This window comes from Salarias fasciatus, chromosome 5 (assembly GCF_902148845.1).
Source record: "Salarias fasciatus chromosome 5, fSalaFa1.1, whole genome shotgun sequence".
Lineage (NCBI taxonomy): Eukaryota > Metazoa > Chordata > Actinopteri > Blenniiformes > Blenniidae > Salarias > Salarias fasciatus.
Window position 1 is genome coordinate 9,867,755 of NC_043749.1, and position 15,224 is coordinate 9,882,978.

Consider the following 15,224-nt stretch of genomic DNA (forward strand, 5'->3'; position numbering starts at 1 on the left):
GTGGAAAAAGTCAATAGTACAGTGTAACAGTATTGTCATGTACAAAGGGAACTGAGTGATAAATATCTGTAAAAGCAAGTGTATCCACAGCTTTAGAAACTGAAGTGTTAAATAAACAGCAAGGTGTTCAGTTTTTTTCTGTCTCCTCTCAGAATGGCTTTGCAGTGGTGAGGCCCCCTGGACATCATGCAAACCATTCCTCCCCCCTGTAAGTACAGCAGCACACACACACACACACACACACGCACACACACACACACACACACACACACACACACACACACACACACACACACACACACACACGTACCAGGAGCCAGGAGGCCTGCAAAGTGTTTCAAAGGATTTATTACAGATCAGCCAAACTTCTGAGCAACAGAGAGAGGGAAACAGGGCATCTTAATGTGTGTGTGTGTGTGTGTGTGTGTGTGTGTGTGTGTGTGTGTGTGTTACCTCCTTGTTGCCTCAGGCAAACGACCTCCCCCGCTTGGGTTTTTTTTTTCTTCTCGCTTTCAAGACACAAAGCAAAGCACCTCAAGAAATTTTGTGCATGTGTGCGTGCATTGTACAAGTGTGCCCATGTGTGTTTGTGCATGCATGGATTTGTGACAGTCTTTGATGGGAGGTATTAGCCCAGTAACCACATTCAGCTGGGACAGTGTGTGTGTGTGCTCAGCACTCCTGGTCGCTGGTTATTTATGGGACTATAATGACTTTTTTTTTTTTTTTTTTTTTTTTTTTGATGAGTAAAGTTTGGACAGCGTCTTATGCATACGGTACACGTACACACACGAGCGCAAAAGCATTTGCGATTTACGGCCCTTGCTGACGCTGCCACTTCCACCACCCTTTCATTGTTTTTCATACATCAACAGTTTTTGTGCATACCTCCACCGCAGACAGTGAGTGTTGAGGGAGCCGCTGGATCGAGCTGGGACTTTATTCCTCTGAAATCATCTCACACACCCTGCTAGTAATCATCACCGCGTTATGTGAAATGTGAAGTGAATTTTATGATAAGCCTTTTTTATGTTCGCCGCAACTTTTGTGAGTTCTGCATTTCTCAGGAGTTAAATATATTTCCACTCAGAAGAATAATCCAGTAAGAAAAGACATTTTTTGTTTGTCATCAGGGGATCGTGAAATGTGCAACGACTTGAAATGAAGCATCCTCATTTGTAGAATATCTGCAGTAAATGTTAATGTGGCCGGAGCCTCTCTTTGTGATTCTGCTGTGACTGCCACCGTCTCTAATGACACGACACCAGGCCCGTCTTAGAGGTTCCTGGGGTCCGCGCGGTGACTTTGCGTGATTAATTTGCTGAAGATGTCCTGATGAAAACATGTGGTTGCCACTCATCCTGTCTGTTTGTCTACAGGGGCTTCTGTTTCTTCAACTCCGTGGCCATCGCTGCCAAGCAGCTCCAGCACAAGCTCAACGTCAGCAAGATCCTCATTGTGGACTGGGTGAGGACCCACCACATGAGCAGTATCACTGCTCAACACATGGACAGGAATAAACAGACAAAATACACAAATACACAGTCACAAAAATGTATCACAGGTACAAACAAGGTCCCAGATGCCGAGCAGCCCTGTACAGTAGCACTGCGTTTCATCATTTAGCGCGTTTGGACACCTCTGGTATCCATGTGTGAGCCGAGCCGTCATGTGTGCTCAGCGCGGACGCCAAATCACACACAGAGATACGAAACGCACGCCCACACATACATGTGCTGATATTGATGCGCAGCCAGGTGGTCGTCTCTGTTGTGTCTATGAGTCTTCGCCACATCTTCACATACTGCATGCGCTCTGTCATAATACCACATCAAACACTGGAGACATATTTGACTTGGTCTAAAAGTGTCCAAGTCAAAACACATTTAGACACAGAATTTATCAGTTTTGGATTATGTGTTGAGAATTTGTTTTATTGTACTTAGAAGTAGTTTTTTTTTTTTTTTTTTTATCCGTGGCGGTGGGCGGGCCCACTGTCCTCGTGGCTCTCCACCCTCTCATACAGCGTGCACGCTATGCGTGAAAACCCGAACACACTCCATGACAGAGCGAGCAGTCTGACCATCTGGGCCCTCGCTGTTGAGCCGCTACTTTTTATACTTGCCTTTTACAGCAACACATCATCAGTTGGGTGAAACCAATGTGTCTCACGATGTTGTAAACCCCGCTCGAGTTTTCTATTAGTGGATAAATAATGAGAGGAGCCGGCTGAGGTGGTTCAAGCGTCTAATGAGGATCCCGACTGGTGTCCTGTCATTGGAGGTGTACCACACATAGTCGTTTGGCGAGAAGCCCAGAGGTCCTTCTAGGGTCCGCTGGAGGGTCTCATTTGGTCTGGGTGCAGCTCGGAGATTCCCACAGATTAGCTGGAGGAGCAAACAGAGATATTTGTTCTTCTTTGTTCTCTGCACTATCCTAAGAACCTCGTTTGGTTTGATAAGTTGGATGGATATTTAATTGTATTTATCAGATCTTTCTTGTATTGCTCGATTGTCACTCAGTGTAATAGTTGATAGTTAGTGTTCTCATCTCACAGTGCAAATATTCCCTGTTCAGTTCCAGGCTATAGGAACCTCTATGGAGTTTGCATGTTCCCCTTGTGCCTGCTTGTTGTGAATTTTCGGCAGTTACGTGAAGCCATCTGTGTTTTAATATTTTGCTGAAAATAACAGCAGTCGTAAGCTTCTTCCTAAACCGCCGTCCACCTGTTTTTCCCAGGATGTGCACCATGGCAACGGCACACAGGAGGCTTTCTACACAGACCCGAGCGTACTGTACATCTCCCTGCACCGCTACGACGATGGCAACTTCTTTCCCGGTAGTGGACACCCCAGCGAGGTATGTACCAAACAGCCCTCCGTGGCAGCGCCGTGTTTATCAGCTGTTGTTTGTGTTGTTATGGTGACATCTGGGTGTTTGTCTGTGTCCGCATGCACCTAGATTCCTGTGAACCCAGTCGTTTAATAGTACCACATGAGAAACGCCGACTATTCACCCAGTCTCCTTTTGTAATGTAGATTTGGATTCTGATGCAGCTATGTTTTCCATGCTAATTCGACAGGCTACACAGTTCATAAAAATACCACCCGTGTCTCATAAAAAATAAATATGTTGGCTTGGAAATCTTTGGCAATCGTGCGATTCCAGTGAGACTTTAGTTAGCTCAAGAGCCTTGTGTTTAGCATTTACTTGTCAAAACAGGAAGAGCAATTATAAATCAAGCAATTATACGCATGGTATGAAATTTCAATTATAATTTGGATTTGATCACGAAGACTGGCTTTCATGTTTGCTGCCTGTACCTCACCAGGGAAAATAAGACAGAATAATGTGTGTGTGCTGTCCATTGACAACAAAAGTTTAGGTTTACCACATCTGTCCTGCTGCAGCTGTCACAGTGTGATCAAACAATTTACTGATAACTCTGGATCTTTTCATAACTTGTTTCAATATAAGTGTCTCCCAGATTTAACCTGATGGTTTTTGAAATAAATTTGAGATTTTTCTGTTGTGGGTTTAATGTGTGAAAAGCTGAACAGAGGTTTAAAAAAAAAAAAAAAAAAAAAAAAAAAAGGGGGGGGGGGGGGGGTTGCAGCAATCATCCGGATGTTCTCACTTTGGTTTACTGCATTCTTCAAATTGCAGTTTCAAAATGTTGCAAAGTTGTTGAGTAACTGCCGTAAGTTTGCTTCCATACTTTTAGTTGGTTGGAGAAACTTCAAGGCTTTGGATGTCAAAACTTCACAACAGGATGTGTGCATGCCGATGTTTTCGTACAGGAAATTGAGATGCCTATGAAATCTGCCTGTGGTCTCACCAGAAACCAAGTGTGATGACTATCCTCAGTCAGACGAACTGACCCCAACCCACGCTGGCATCCACCACCCATTCAGTTCCCCCCCCCCCCCCCCCTACATTCCCGCCGCTCGTTCTCCCATCCTCCCCCACAATAATGAGGCTAAAATAGTCAATGTTTTCCCATAAAATCCCCCGACGAGGGACGGCACATAAAACGCTCTGCCGGCTTGGATGTGGCTTTTCCTTAAGTGGCCTCTCAACCTCTGTTGAGCAGTGCGGTAAACCTCTGGAGTCTCGCTGTCCCCCGTGTAGGTATATAACACTCCATGGGGTGGGGTGTGATGTCATAGCCATAACAGAGAGCGCCGAGTACCTCACAGAGACCAGCGGAGGCCTAATCCGGTCCAGCATGTCTTCAGACATGAAAGAGAAGAAAAAGGACACAGAGTAGTGCAAAAGACTTGGAGCTACGGCAGGACTAGTCTGCCTGTGTATGCGTGTATGTGTGTATGCGTGCACGTGCATGTGCGCGCGGGTACATTACCAGTTGGCAGAGGACAGGACGCCTCATGTGTTTTTGGTTTGCCCTGTGAACATCCCGTCCACTGAGAGAAGAATGGAGACAGGCGCTCTGCGATGCTCATCAGCATTCTTTCTCTTTCAAGCATCCTCTCACACTCGTACGCACACATACGCACAAAGGAAATCACCACGCGTTTTTGCCAAGAGCGTGTCAATCAACCGTCTCAATCTCCCCTCAAACTGACACATTGACGGATGGAGAAGGGCTTAGAGAACAGCTAAATGGCTGCTAGCAGAACTACAAAGGGAGACGCAGGAATCCTTCAGCCTCCTTTCCAAGACCCGGGCCTCATTTCACTCCCTGCCCTGAAAATGTGGGGTCAAGCCCAGCGGAGCTCCGTCGAGACTCGGCCTGGCATTTTGCTTTACACGCCAATCTTGATATTTCTTTTTAAAAAAAAATCCACTAAAATAATTTACAACCCATTAAAAGATCAGCGCAGAGTCATACACCATTATTTCACATGTCATTTACCAGACCTACTAATTTTCCGTGCACATAATGGTATAGTTCTTCATTTTGTATACATTTCATATATAGATACACACTATGATTTCTATTTTAATCTTTTTATTTTTCAAGTCAGTCTGCATTTGCCAAAATAAAAGCGATTCCCAGTATAGCGGTGCTCTGAAATGGCTCAGAATGATTTAAAAGGCCATTTGACAAATTGCCTCAAAATCAAAATGGGGGGACAGGGGTGTTGAATTAGCAGCCATCCGTCTTTAATTTAGGAATCATAATCACTCCCTGCTGTAGCTCTAAAGAGATACAGTCACTTTCTCTCAGATGATGCAATGCAAGGTAATGCAAGAGCGGTGCAGATAATGTTTGACGCAAATCTATCACCTTTTCTCAGCGTCCGCTGTGATTCATTAACTTTGTTGCCATGCACATAATCTGTTGTCTCTCTCTCCCTCTCTCTCTCTCTCTCTCGTCATTGTCCAGGTGGGAGCAGGTGCAGCCGAGGGCTTTAATGTGAATGTCGGATGGACGGGCGGTTTGAACCCTCCGATGGGTGATGCAGAATACTTGGCTGCATTCAGGTAAAGCAGGAACACATGTTGTCTGTATTTGCCATGCCACACTTATTTCGATACTATACTATAAAGTTCAGCACGTTACTGGAAAATGAATACACCACCATGCGTTGGTGAACGCACCGTGACTTTCATGTGCGAGCGCTTTGTGCCATTGTCATCTTAACAAAAACCTGCAGACACTCCACTCTGAGCATCATGCTTTAGTTTCCCAGCTACATCGCAGCTGCGCATCATGTTGCTGGACCAATGCTCTGAAGTTCTGTCTGCAAGCTAAGTTACAACAAAAATTGCACTCTGAATATTTCGTGTTAAATCTAAAACACGCTGATCTCGTGCTTCTTGTCCGTGATCACGTCGGCCAGCAGCTGTGCCGGCAGCTCAGGAGCGAGTGCCAGCCTCTTCTGCTATCCAGGTCTGGAGTGCACGAGCTGATCACTCCCATGTCTGCCACACCGGTAACACACCGGCTGTCGGTGTTCCCGATGCAGACGTCTGATATAAATCAGGGCGTTGCTGCTGTGGCCGAGAGTCAATATAGCCTGTCTGAAATGAGATAACCATTAATAGGGCTTCTGAGTCGATAGCAGTAGTATCACATTAGCAGTGAGTCATTGTGGAGCTGAGTTGAAAACCACAATGTGTTACCCAGACTTACCTTCGCTCTCGCCGCACTTTTCGTTTCATTCAAGCCGTTTTTTTTCCTGAATGAATACGGTTTGGTTCTGCACTCGACCGTAATGAACTCAGAATGTTTCTGTCAGCAAAGCTGGCTCGCCACCAGATGATTAAACAGTATGTGAGCTCGACGCAGTGCCGCATGCAGCAGACACAGTGGGTGGGCTCCTTGTCAAAGGAAAGATGCTAATGAGCTAACCCATACTGGTAAAAATCTGTAGGCCCAATATGCAGACTCGGAAACACTAAGTCCAGTGTTTACTGGAGCCCTGCATGCTAATTAAGAAACAACTGGCCTTTTCCTGAACAGGCGTCTGGTTTTGGTATTTTTTTCATCCAGTTTAGGAAATGGCAAGTGTTTTCATGTGTAAAGCTTCCTCAGTTTCACCACAGCATAGTACTGTAAGGTATTGTGTGGTGCATATAGAAATCAAAGCTGTGTGGAGGAGTGTCCCGGTGGTCCGGTGGTTTGAGGCTCGCACCGCTTACTGCGGCTGTGATGTCTAGGACGCAAATTCAGGGAAAGACCTTTGTCGCATTTCACCATGGGGAGAAAATTACAAAAAGGAAGAAAAAAAAAACACACAAGATGCATTGTTTGAATAATATTTCAGTCTGTTGTGTCTACACCCTGTGAACTGCGAGCTGAAAATGAATCTATAACACACTATCAGACAGAATATGATCGCTTCATGATTTTATGTTCATGCAATTAGCTAAACCCACCCTGCTGCCAGCTCGGTGATTTTATTCAAATACTTGATTCAGACGACAGGACGTCCCAGACTTTCTGTTTCTCCTCGGCGGGGAACAGAAAAGTAGCCGTGGTGCGATCTTTAGTGGTCTTCGTGGTGTGTGTCTATTTTTTGGGTGTGCGTTAGTGACAGGGGGAATATTGCGGCGGAGAGCAGCGGTGGGACTCGAGTACAATCAGGACGGGGCTCAGCTGCATTGAGATTGAGTGTCATGACGCAGTGTGTGTACGTGTGGAGGATTACTAGAGTGGTCAGAGTCTGAGGTCAGTCTAATCACCGGTAGCAATGCACATATGCAACTTCCAGCTCCAGAGGCAGAGCGTGTACGCGCAGGTATTTCAGCTGGTGCCTTGCACTTATGCGAACGCACACATTTTCTCGTGCTTTTCTAAATGGCTACTGACCAATGATGAACTATAGAGGAGAAGAGAATACAGCAGAGCAGAGGAGAAGAAGAAGAAGAAGAAGTGGGGGGTGCATTGTTAGGGAATCCAAAGGCGGTGTAATTAGGCCCAATGGATCCCAGATGGCTGGCTGTCAGTGACGTGAGAAGAGGGACGAGCTCCTAATAGGAACCAGACGCACACAAACGCCTTTGAACTGCCGCTGAGCGAGGGCGAGAGAGAGAGAGAGTGAGAGAGAGAATCAAACGCGGCATGGACTGCGCGCTCTTGCTAAATAACTGGCAGCGGGAGACAAGAGGAAGTAAGAAGGAGAGCATAGAAGCAGGGAAAGTGGTCTCCTCCGAGCATGTGGGCGTCTCAGTCCAGATACGGCGAGGGTCTCGTTCCTACCTTTCTCTCTGTCTCAGTAAACCACCTGTCGAAAGTCCCACCTTCCTACATTGATTTTTTTTTCTTTTTTCTTTTCATATACATGCACGGAAGTTTTGCAGCGCAGTCTTTGTTCGGCAGCGCTCTGCTTCACGTTTAAACAGTTGCACACATTCACACCTGGGAGGTGCTCCACCTTCCAGCGCTGGCTGCGAACCAGGAGTGGATCAAGCCCTCAGATCAAGCACTTGGAGCGTTGCCTTTGATAATTCCGCTTTTCATCATTTTCAAATAGCGGGAGATTACAGTGTGGTGCATGTTTGCAGTTAACAATCCAGAAAAAAGCCGTACATTGTATGAACGTTACACTTGAAAAAACTGTCACCACAGCTTTATTTTCTTTACCATTCAGATGAATATAACTCTTCTCAGTTCAGTGATTTGTCTTTTCCACTCGGCATTGATGTTAATCCTCACATTGCTTATTGTATTCAATATATTCATGTTCCCACAAACCACCTGTTGACAACACAAACATCTTAAGTGTCCCATATAAATCAGGCTGGGCCTGCAGAATGCATGAACGTGACTCGACGCACAGCGGTCGGTTGACGGCACGGTGCTTTCTCTCCACGTCTCCAGAGCTGTGGTGATGCCCATCGCCCACGAGTTCTCCCCCGACGTGGTTCTGGTGTCGGCCGGCTTTGATGCCGTTGAAGGACATGAAGCATTGCTGGGAGGCTACAAGGTCACGGCCAAGTGTAAGTACAGCCTCACTCCAGTCAAGGCCATTTTAAATGTTCAAACTTAATATCTATGAAAAATGGAATTTAGAAATTAGTAAAGTCAGCAATGCAAATTTTCATAGAGTCACACTTCTTGCATGTAGAAGCATTTTTTTTTCACGTTCACATACTTTGGTTCGTCTCAGAGCGGGGTGTTGCACAAGTGATTTCTCTTGTTTTTGGTAAGCATGTGTCACAGTTCTGTGATTGACGTCTGATTTATTTTCCAACTTCACATTTCACCTTTTGCTGCAGTAAATATTTACCTGTCTTGCATTTGTTACTCTCCTCCTGTTTACGAAGGCAGAATATCAACAGACTTTGACAGCGCTCGTGTTAATGGACACATAACTGAATCATGAAGCTCAGTTATTCCTCACAAACCTTAGTCAGATGAACAAACACTCAGACGGCTAAACAATCTCAGTTCCGATGTCAGACTAGATCAGCAAGACTCACCGCATAGTACAGCTTTAAACTGCATTAAAATCATTTTTATGAAATAAAAACGAGCATGCCGACATGTTGTCTGTCCGTATTTAGTGTTTTTCCACAGTCCGTGTGCTGAAAATCTGACCTTAAAAGGTTAGCTCTGTGCAAGGAATAAACAAGCCAGCAGGAGCTGGAAAGCCGGTGAGGCTGGAGTCAAATTACAAATTCAGATCGAGGGGTTGCTTCGAGGTAAACAAATAATGATTTACATTTGTGTCGTGTTTAAATGAAGTCTTGAATAATGACAGAACTTGAAAAAAGTTCCAAATTAATATATTACATTACGTCTAACGCTTGTCTCTGTTTATATGAAAGAAAAACCTTCTCATTACATCCTATATAAATCTTGTACATGCAGGAAATTGTGAGCACTAACAAATAGAGGAAGTGACTACAGCTCCAAATGAAGACGTGAAACCAGCTTGTAAACATTCTCTGCAACCTTTGAATCAAACGCTGGCTTCGGAAAGTGTGGATAGCTTTCAGCAACCTTCATTTTCACCCCTGTCCAATCAGTGCGTGGCTCCGCTTCCCGGATGTGTTTATATTTGGGCGTCTGTTTGTGATCCGGCCAGGTTTCGGCTTCTTGACTCGTCAGTTGATGTCCCTCGCCGGGGGTCGGGTGGTCCTGGCTCTGGAAGGAGGGCACGACCTCAAAGCCATCTGCGATGCCTCCGAGGCCTGCGTCAGGGCCCTGCTGGGCATGGAGGTGAGATGAGTGTTTGTGCACGCGCGTCCATCTTTGCACAGGTGCGTGGTCTCTAAACACAGGCTGTGCCCCGTGTCCCAGGTGGAGCCTCTGTCTCAGTCCGTGTTGGACCAGAAGCCGTGTGAAAACGCGGTGCGCTCGCTGCAGAGAGTCATCCAGGTTCACGGTGAGAACTCAACACAGCGTGCAGCTTCACGCCTGCTGTGACGCCTCCTTCACAAGTCTGCCTGCATCTGTCTGAGTGTTGTAATGAGTCCGAGCTGCATCTGTGAATAAAGTCACATCAAGTATTTTTAGCTGTCGTTCCTGCAGTTGCTTTGCTCTTAGGTTAAAGAACCTTCCTGCATTTATCCTCTACAAACATGCTCTACACAGTATATTCAATTTAATCCTTGATCGTGCAAGTTGTGTTTATAGTTTTACTGATAACAGCATCAACACAATCATATTTATCTCTTTGCTTTACAAGAGCATTGTGTAATTGAGTGCCAATTGATGTGTTTATCTTCAACATGGAAGGAAATCGGAAAACCGAGTTTTAATCAGCACTGTAAACAGAAAGCTATTTTCCTAAACATACACCTCATACTTTCAGTGTTCTTTTAGAGAAGCAGAGATATTGTAGGACAGAAGTACTCGTTGTTGTAATTCTGCTGATCTTGGGCAATCTTGAACCACTTTGTAAAAGGTTTTACAAGATTTTTTGAATGTAAGGCTGGTACTTTTTAACTCATTTAAAACTTTGAAGTTTAGCCATGTCCTTCAACACCTTAAGATAAATAAAAATACAAAGTTAAATGTATTTGATGGATGGATGGATGAATGGATTGATGGATGGATGGGTGCTTTAATGAATAGCATTAAGTTAAAGAAATTCAAATTCACAATGACTGAACAACAATCAAATTAACCAGAAAACAATAGGTTCAAAATAATGCCAACAAACACAATTCTATACATAAATACTTTAAAGTCACTAAAGTACACTTCTAAAGTTAAATACGATTATCAGACACAGATACTGATATCAGATAGTCCCCAAAAAATCTGAAAAGCAGGATAGAAACCAGAAAAGAAATACTGGTATAGTGTTAAATAGAAGGTGTTGATTTTGTGTATTTAACGCATGCAGCACAAGCAGTGCTGGAAAAGTCAAACTCCGGTGACGCTGCAGAGCGTGACGCTCCAGTGAGTCCAAAAACCTGAAAATCTGTGAGCATTTTTGCTCTTTGGTTTTCTCATCCCGAATTTTATGGGTTTTCAGGGGGTTGTTCATTTATGCTGTGAGCTCTAAGTGCAGCACAGCATTAACTTTACATTTGTTTCTAATAACATTACACACAGCGGTACGGCACATACCCTGCTCCTTTTACAAGCTCTTTATTTGTTTCGAGATTTGTTGAGGACGTGGATTTGCATAGGGCAGATGAGGCTACAGAGTCTGTGGGAGGTGTTTCGCCATCTTTACAGCTTATTGTGTTTACAGTTGGGCTCCTGCAAGTTAAACTTTACCGATTGTTGATTTCAGTTGTTTGATCGCTGGAATTTTTTTCACACTTCGTTTGTTCTTCTTGGCATTTTCTTGGCGTTCGTGGTGCTTTTACATTCTGGCTTGAAAAGTCATAAAAAAATACTGTTGACGTTGATGAAAACTGACTTACATTAGCTGTATCTCTCTCTTATCTCTACCCAGACCAAAAAATTCACATCATTAGCTGCTATTGTAGTATTTTATTTAATGTCCAAATGATTTTGATTTAAAGATATGACTTATTTGTCGGACAAAGGAGACTTTAGATCTGCTTCGATGGGGACATCCTCAACGTTCCCCGTCTCTATAAGTGACCTCCTGTCCTCCCTCATCCCTCCTGCTCTCTGACCACCTCTCCTCCTTTACATCCCTGTCTCCCATCCCTCCCTGCAGCCGTCCCACACACAGACAGTCGCACGCACACACTCGCGCACGGCCGCCCTGGCTCCAATTATCTTCAAACACTCCTCTGGCACACGACCTTCGCAACATCCTCTCCTGATTGCGCACAAATGTTATCCCAACCAAATTAGATTAATTAAAAATATTTGAATAGCCACAAGAATGTTAAGCCCATAATTTATGCCCGGGGTGAAATATGCGTGAGTTGCGTGCGCGGCCGGAACGCGGCGGCCCGCGGATGAGTACAATCTGATTGATGGTTTTCTTCTGCGCGACGCGGGACTGCAGGCCAGCAGATTGAATTTGAGTTTACATTTGTGAAATTATCAACAAGGATATTTAGACCACGGGCTGTTTACGTCACAGTCTTTGCTTATATTCGGATCAAACGGCCACGACTGGAGGATCAAACACCGAGCGGTGCTTTTTAATAACGCAGCCGCTTCCCCTGGAGGAAGCATTCAGGATGAAAACGAGCGGAGCCATTAATCTTTCTCTCCTGTTTCCTCTCTCCTCTTTCTTTCTTTTTCCGCCCGTCTGCGTCCTGCAGGTGAATACTGGCAGAGTGTGAAGGATTCGGCGGCCACTGTGGATCAGTCCTACCTGCAGGCTCAGAGACGCAGGCTGAGGCGGGACTCGGACAGCGAGGCCGTCAGTGCCATCGCCTCGCTGTCGATGGGATCGCTCAAGTCCGACAGGTCAGGGAAGCACATTGTGTTTATGTAGAGTCAGGAAACAACAGGAAGATGTTTTTATTCCCTGTATTTAATGTGCTTTTATACTTCCACAATATCTGATGTATTAAAACTTTACTTTTTCTCTTCTTTATCAAGGAAACAACCCGATAGAGTGGCGGAGAAAGGTGAATCTCACTGAACAGAGGCTCCTCTCACAGTTGCCTTCAAGCAGTGGAAACACACACATACACACACACACACCTGTTCACACACAACGCTACACATTCGGATCATCACTGGAAGCACAGGAACTCCACCTGTGTGACTGCTGGCTGCAGGCGGACCACTCCGACACACACCAGGACCACCTGGGCCTCAGTGCTCACACACACACACATCCAGCAGGCCTGAACTGAACCCAGCCGAAGAGTTTCTGAAATACTTGTCGACGAAGGGCTCGCGCTCTCCGGTAGCTTTGGGAGAAACGTGACGTAGCACCAACAGACTCGACGGAGCGCAGCTCTGCCACTTGAACCGAGGGCTTTGTGGACAAATCCAGCAGGACCGCTCAGACCACCGCGACCTCGAAGGCAGGGGTGAAAGGTCAGCTTGGCTCACCGGAGCGGGAGGAGCGCAGACACTCTCACCAATCTCGCCTCCAATCGAAGGAACAGCTGACGTCTTCGCACTGTCTCCATGATATATGTCGACAATCAAACATCTTGTTTGTTCATATTTTTAAAGTGCATTTGAATATTCATTGGTTTGACCTTTGGCATACATTTTGGTGGATGTCAGCATGGGATTTATTTATTTTTTAAATCCTGTAATCCAGAGTGAAGCTACAATGAAGTCTGAGATCCATATGTTTCTTATTGTTTTATATGTCCACATATTTTCTTAAATCTTTCTTTCTTTCTTGGCCTGTGAGGAGAGCACATGCAGCAAGGCGTCTGGTTGCTGCAGTTATTGTTATCGCTCCCCGACAGATTGAAGGAGACACGCCAGTCTTTGAAGAGCGTCAATACGTAGATATACTGTAGATTGTATCTGTGGCATTAGTCACAATAAAGAGCTAATACCTCGAGTCACTGAGGCGTCAACGTCAGGGGAGGAAGCAAAATCGTCCAAAGAGTTGTTTTTTTTTTTTTGATGTGCTGTCAAGAGTGACAGAAACTTCCCATGATGCCTCGGTGCAGTGTGACCACTCAGTAATGATTGTATATGAGACACATTTTGACATTTTGGACGTGACTCACATCCAAAGAAAAAGACTTTATGACAATCACACAGACACACACAGACACACACACACACAGACACACACACACACACACACACACACACACACACACACACACACACACACACACACACACACACACAAAGTGCACTTACTCTGCTCTCAGAAAGGAGGGTCAGGATGACGTGGGTCTCAAAATCTGAACTTTGATGTTAAGTGGACCAGTGTTTCTACCTGTGGATGAGCATTCCTGCTGTTTTTAACCAATATTATTGTTGTTGTTGTTGTTTTTTTTATTCCTTTTAATGAGGACAGCCTGATGTGTGTTTCGTACATCGCCCACTCAGCGCCGCTTTGTTTACTGTCAGCTCCGGGGATGTTTGGCTTCCTGGACCAAGCGGTGGTGCTTCAGCCGTCAGGACGGAGCAATAATCCTGAGATAGTTGAATATCCACACAGTGCAATTGGACACAGGTTAAGCGCAACCAGAGCTTATGAGAACAATGTGCTGTCCCTGGACTGGCATGGCCTGAAGAACTTCAAAGACTTTGAAGAGTTTGTGAATGTTTCTTTTCTCTCTCCAAACAGTCGGAAAGCACTGAAAGCACAGAACGGAGATATAAACAGATTCATTTGACATGACTTCTATTTATATTTTGGGATTCTGTGTCTTTGAACTGCTTTTTGCGTGTCTAACCCAATTATGACGGTGCTAATACAGTATGTGTGTTTTTCTGGAGTTTTTCTGTGTTTCTTTAAGGTGTGTTGCATACATGCAACTCAGACCATGTCGGATATTTGTTGATTGTGATGGAAAAAAAAAAAAATGTGAAAGCACATGACAGTGGAGCGGTTTGAGCGCTACGTCCTGCGGGACGGCTCAGCGGAGCAGAACATTCACGACATATCTCCCGTCTTAACGTTGTTGTCTTAATTCATGCAAATGATTTATTTTTGTATTTGATCCAAAAAAAAAAAAAAGAAAATTACCCTGTGAATAACGTAGAGACCAAATTGTTGTTGGAACTATCAAACTGACCAACCTGTGTGAAGGTAGCCTTAAAAAAAAAAAAACTGAAGCTTAATTAAAGCAGACAGAGTCTGGTTTGATCAGAACTGACTGTCTGACTTTTTGTACAGTTGTATATATTTTCTTTTGTTTTCCAGTCTGAATTTTAAGACCTTTCTACTATTCTTGTTTCCCCTGAAAAAAATCCTTAATAAAGGTAAATTATCAGCATTCGACTCGGAGCATTCCATTATTTTTCTTGTGTTTTCAAAATGCAGGTTCATCTGAAAATATTGCATCAGTGGAAAGTTTTGATCGTTGAGCACGATATGAGAACTGAAAACACTTCTTCACATTTTGATAAACGAGAGAGACATGCTACCTTATAGAATATTAAAACACGTTGAAAGACTATTTTATATTACACGACTTATATGCATTTGTTTTTATATTTTATGTCAATGCATTGAAAATAGGTGAAAGTAAACTTTCCCGTGTTGTTATTTTGCTCCTGTACGGCCGGGGTTCTGTCAAACCTGGAAATGCTCTCAATAAGCGAAACGTTACTATTTTATACTTATGAATTAGGAAAGTCGACATTTCATTATCTGACATTTGGTTTGACCATCTTTGTGAAATTTGTAAATATTCTATTTTAACTGACAGGCAACAGAATTCACTGCATTTGGATTTGGAGTGATGAGCAGCGGCCCGCCTCTCCTCCAAAT

At 44.4% G+C, this 15,224-nt stretch overlaps 1 protein-coding gene across 2 annotated transcripts in view; it reads left to right on the forward strand.

The window, feature by feature from the left end:
• Positions 1-14,727, forward strand: part of LOC115388805 (histone deacetylase 7-like) — a 42,326-nt gene extending 27,599 nt beyond the window's left edge. For both annotated transcript variants that reach the window (XM_030092084.1, XM_030092085.1), the window contains exons 17-25: positions 153-208; positions 1,380-1,467; positions 2,740-2,859; positions 5,351-5,448; positions 8,291-8,409; positions 9,501-9,634; positions 9,716-9,800; positions 12,118-12,265; positions 12,401-14,727. In XM_030092084.1, coding sequence (XP_029947944.1) covers positions 153-208; positions 1,380-1,467; positions 2,740-2,859; positions 5,351-5,448; positions 8,291-8,409; positions 9,501-9,634; positions 9,716-9,800; positions 12,118-12,265; positions 12,401-12,443 — 891 coding nt within the window. In that variant the 3' untranslated portion in view covers positions 12,444-14,727. The remainder of the gene's footprint in view (positions 1-152; positions 209-1,379; positions 1,468-2,739; positions 2,860-5,350; positions 5,449-8,290; positions 8,410-9,500; positions 9,635-9,715; positions 9,801-12,117; positions 12,266-12,400) is intronic.
• Positions 14,728-15,224: the final 497 nt, after the last annotated feature.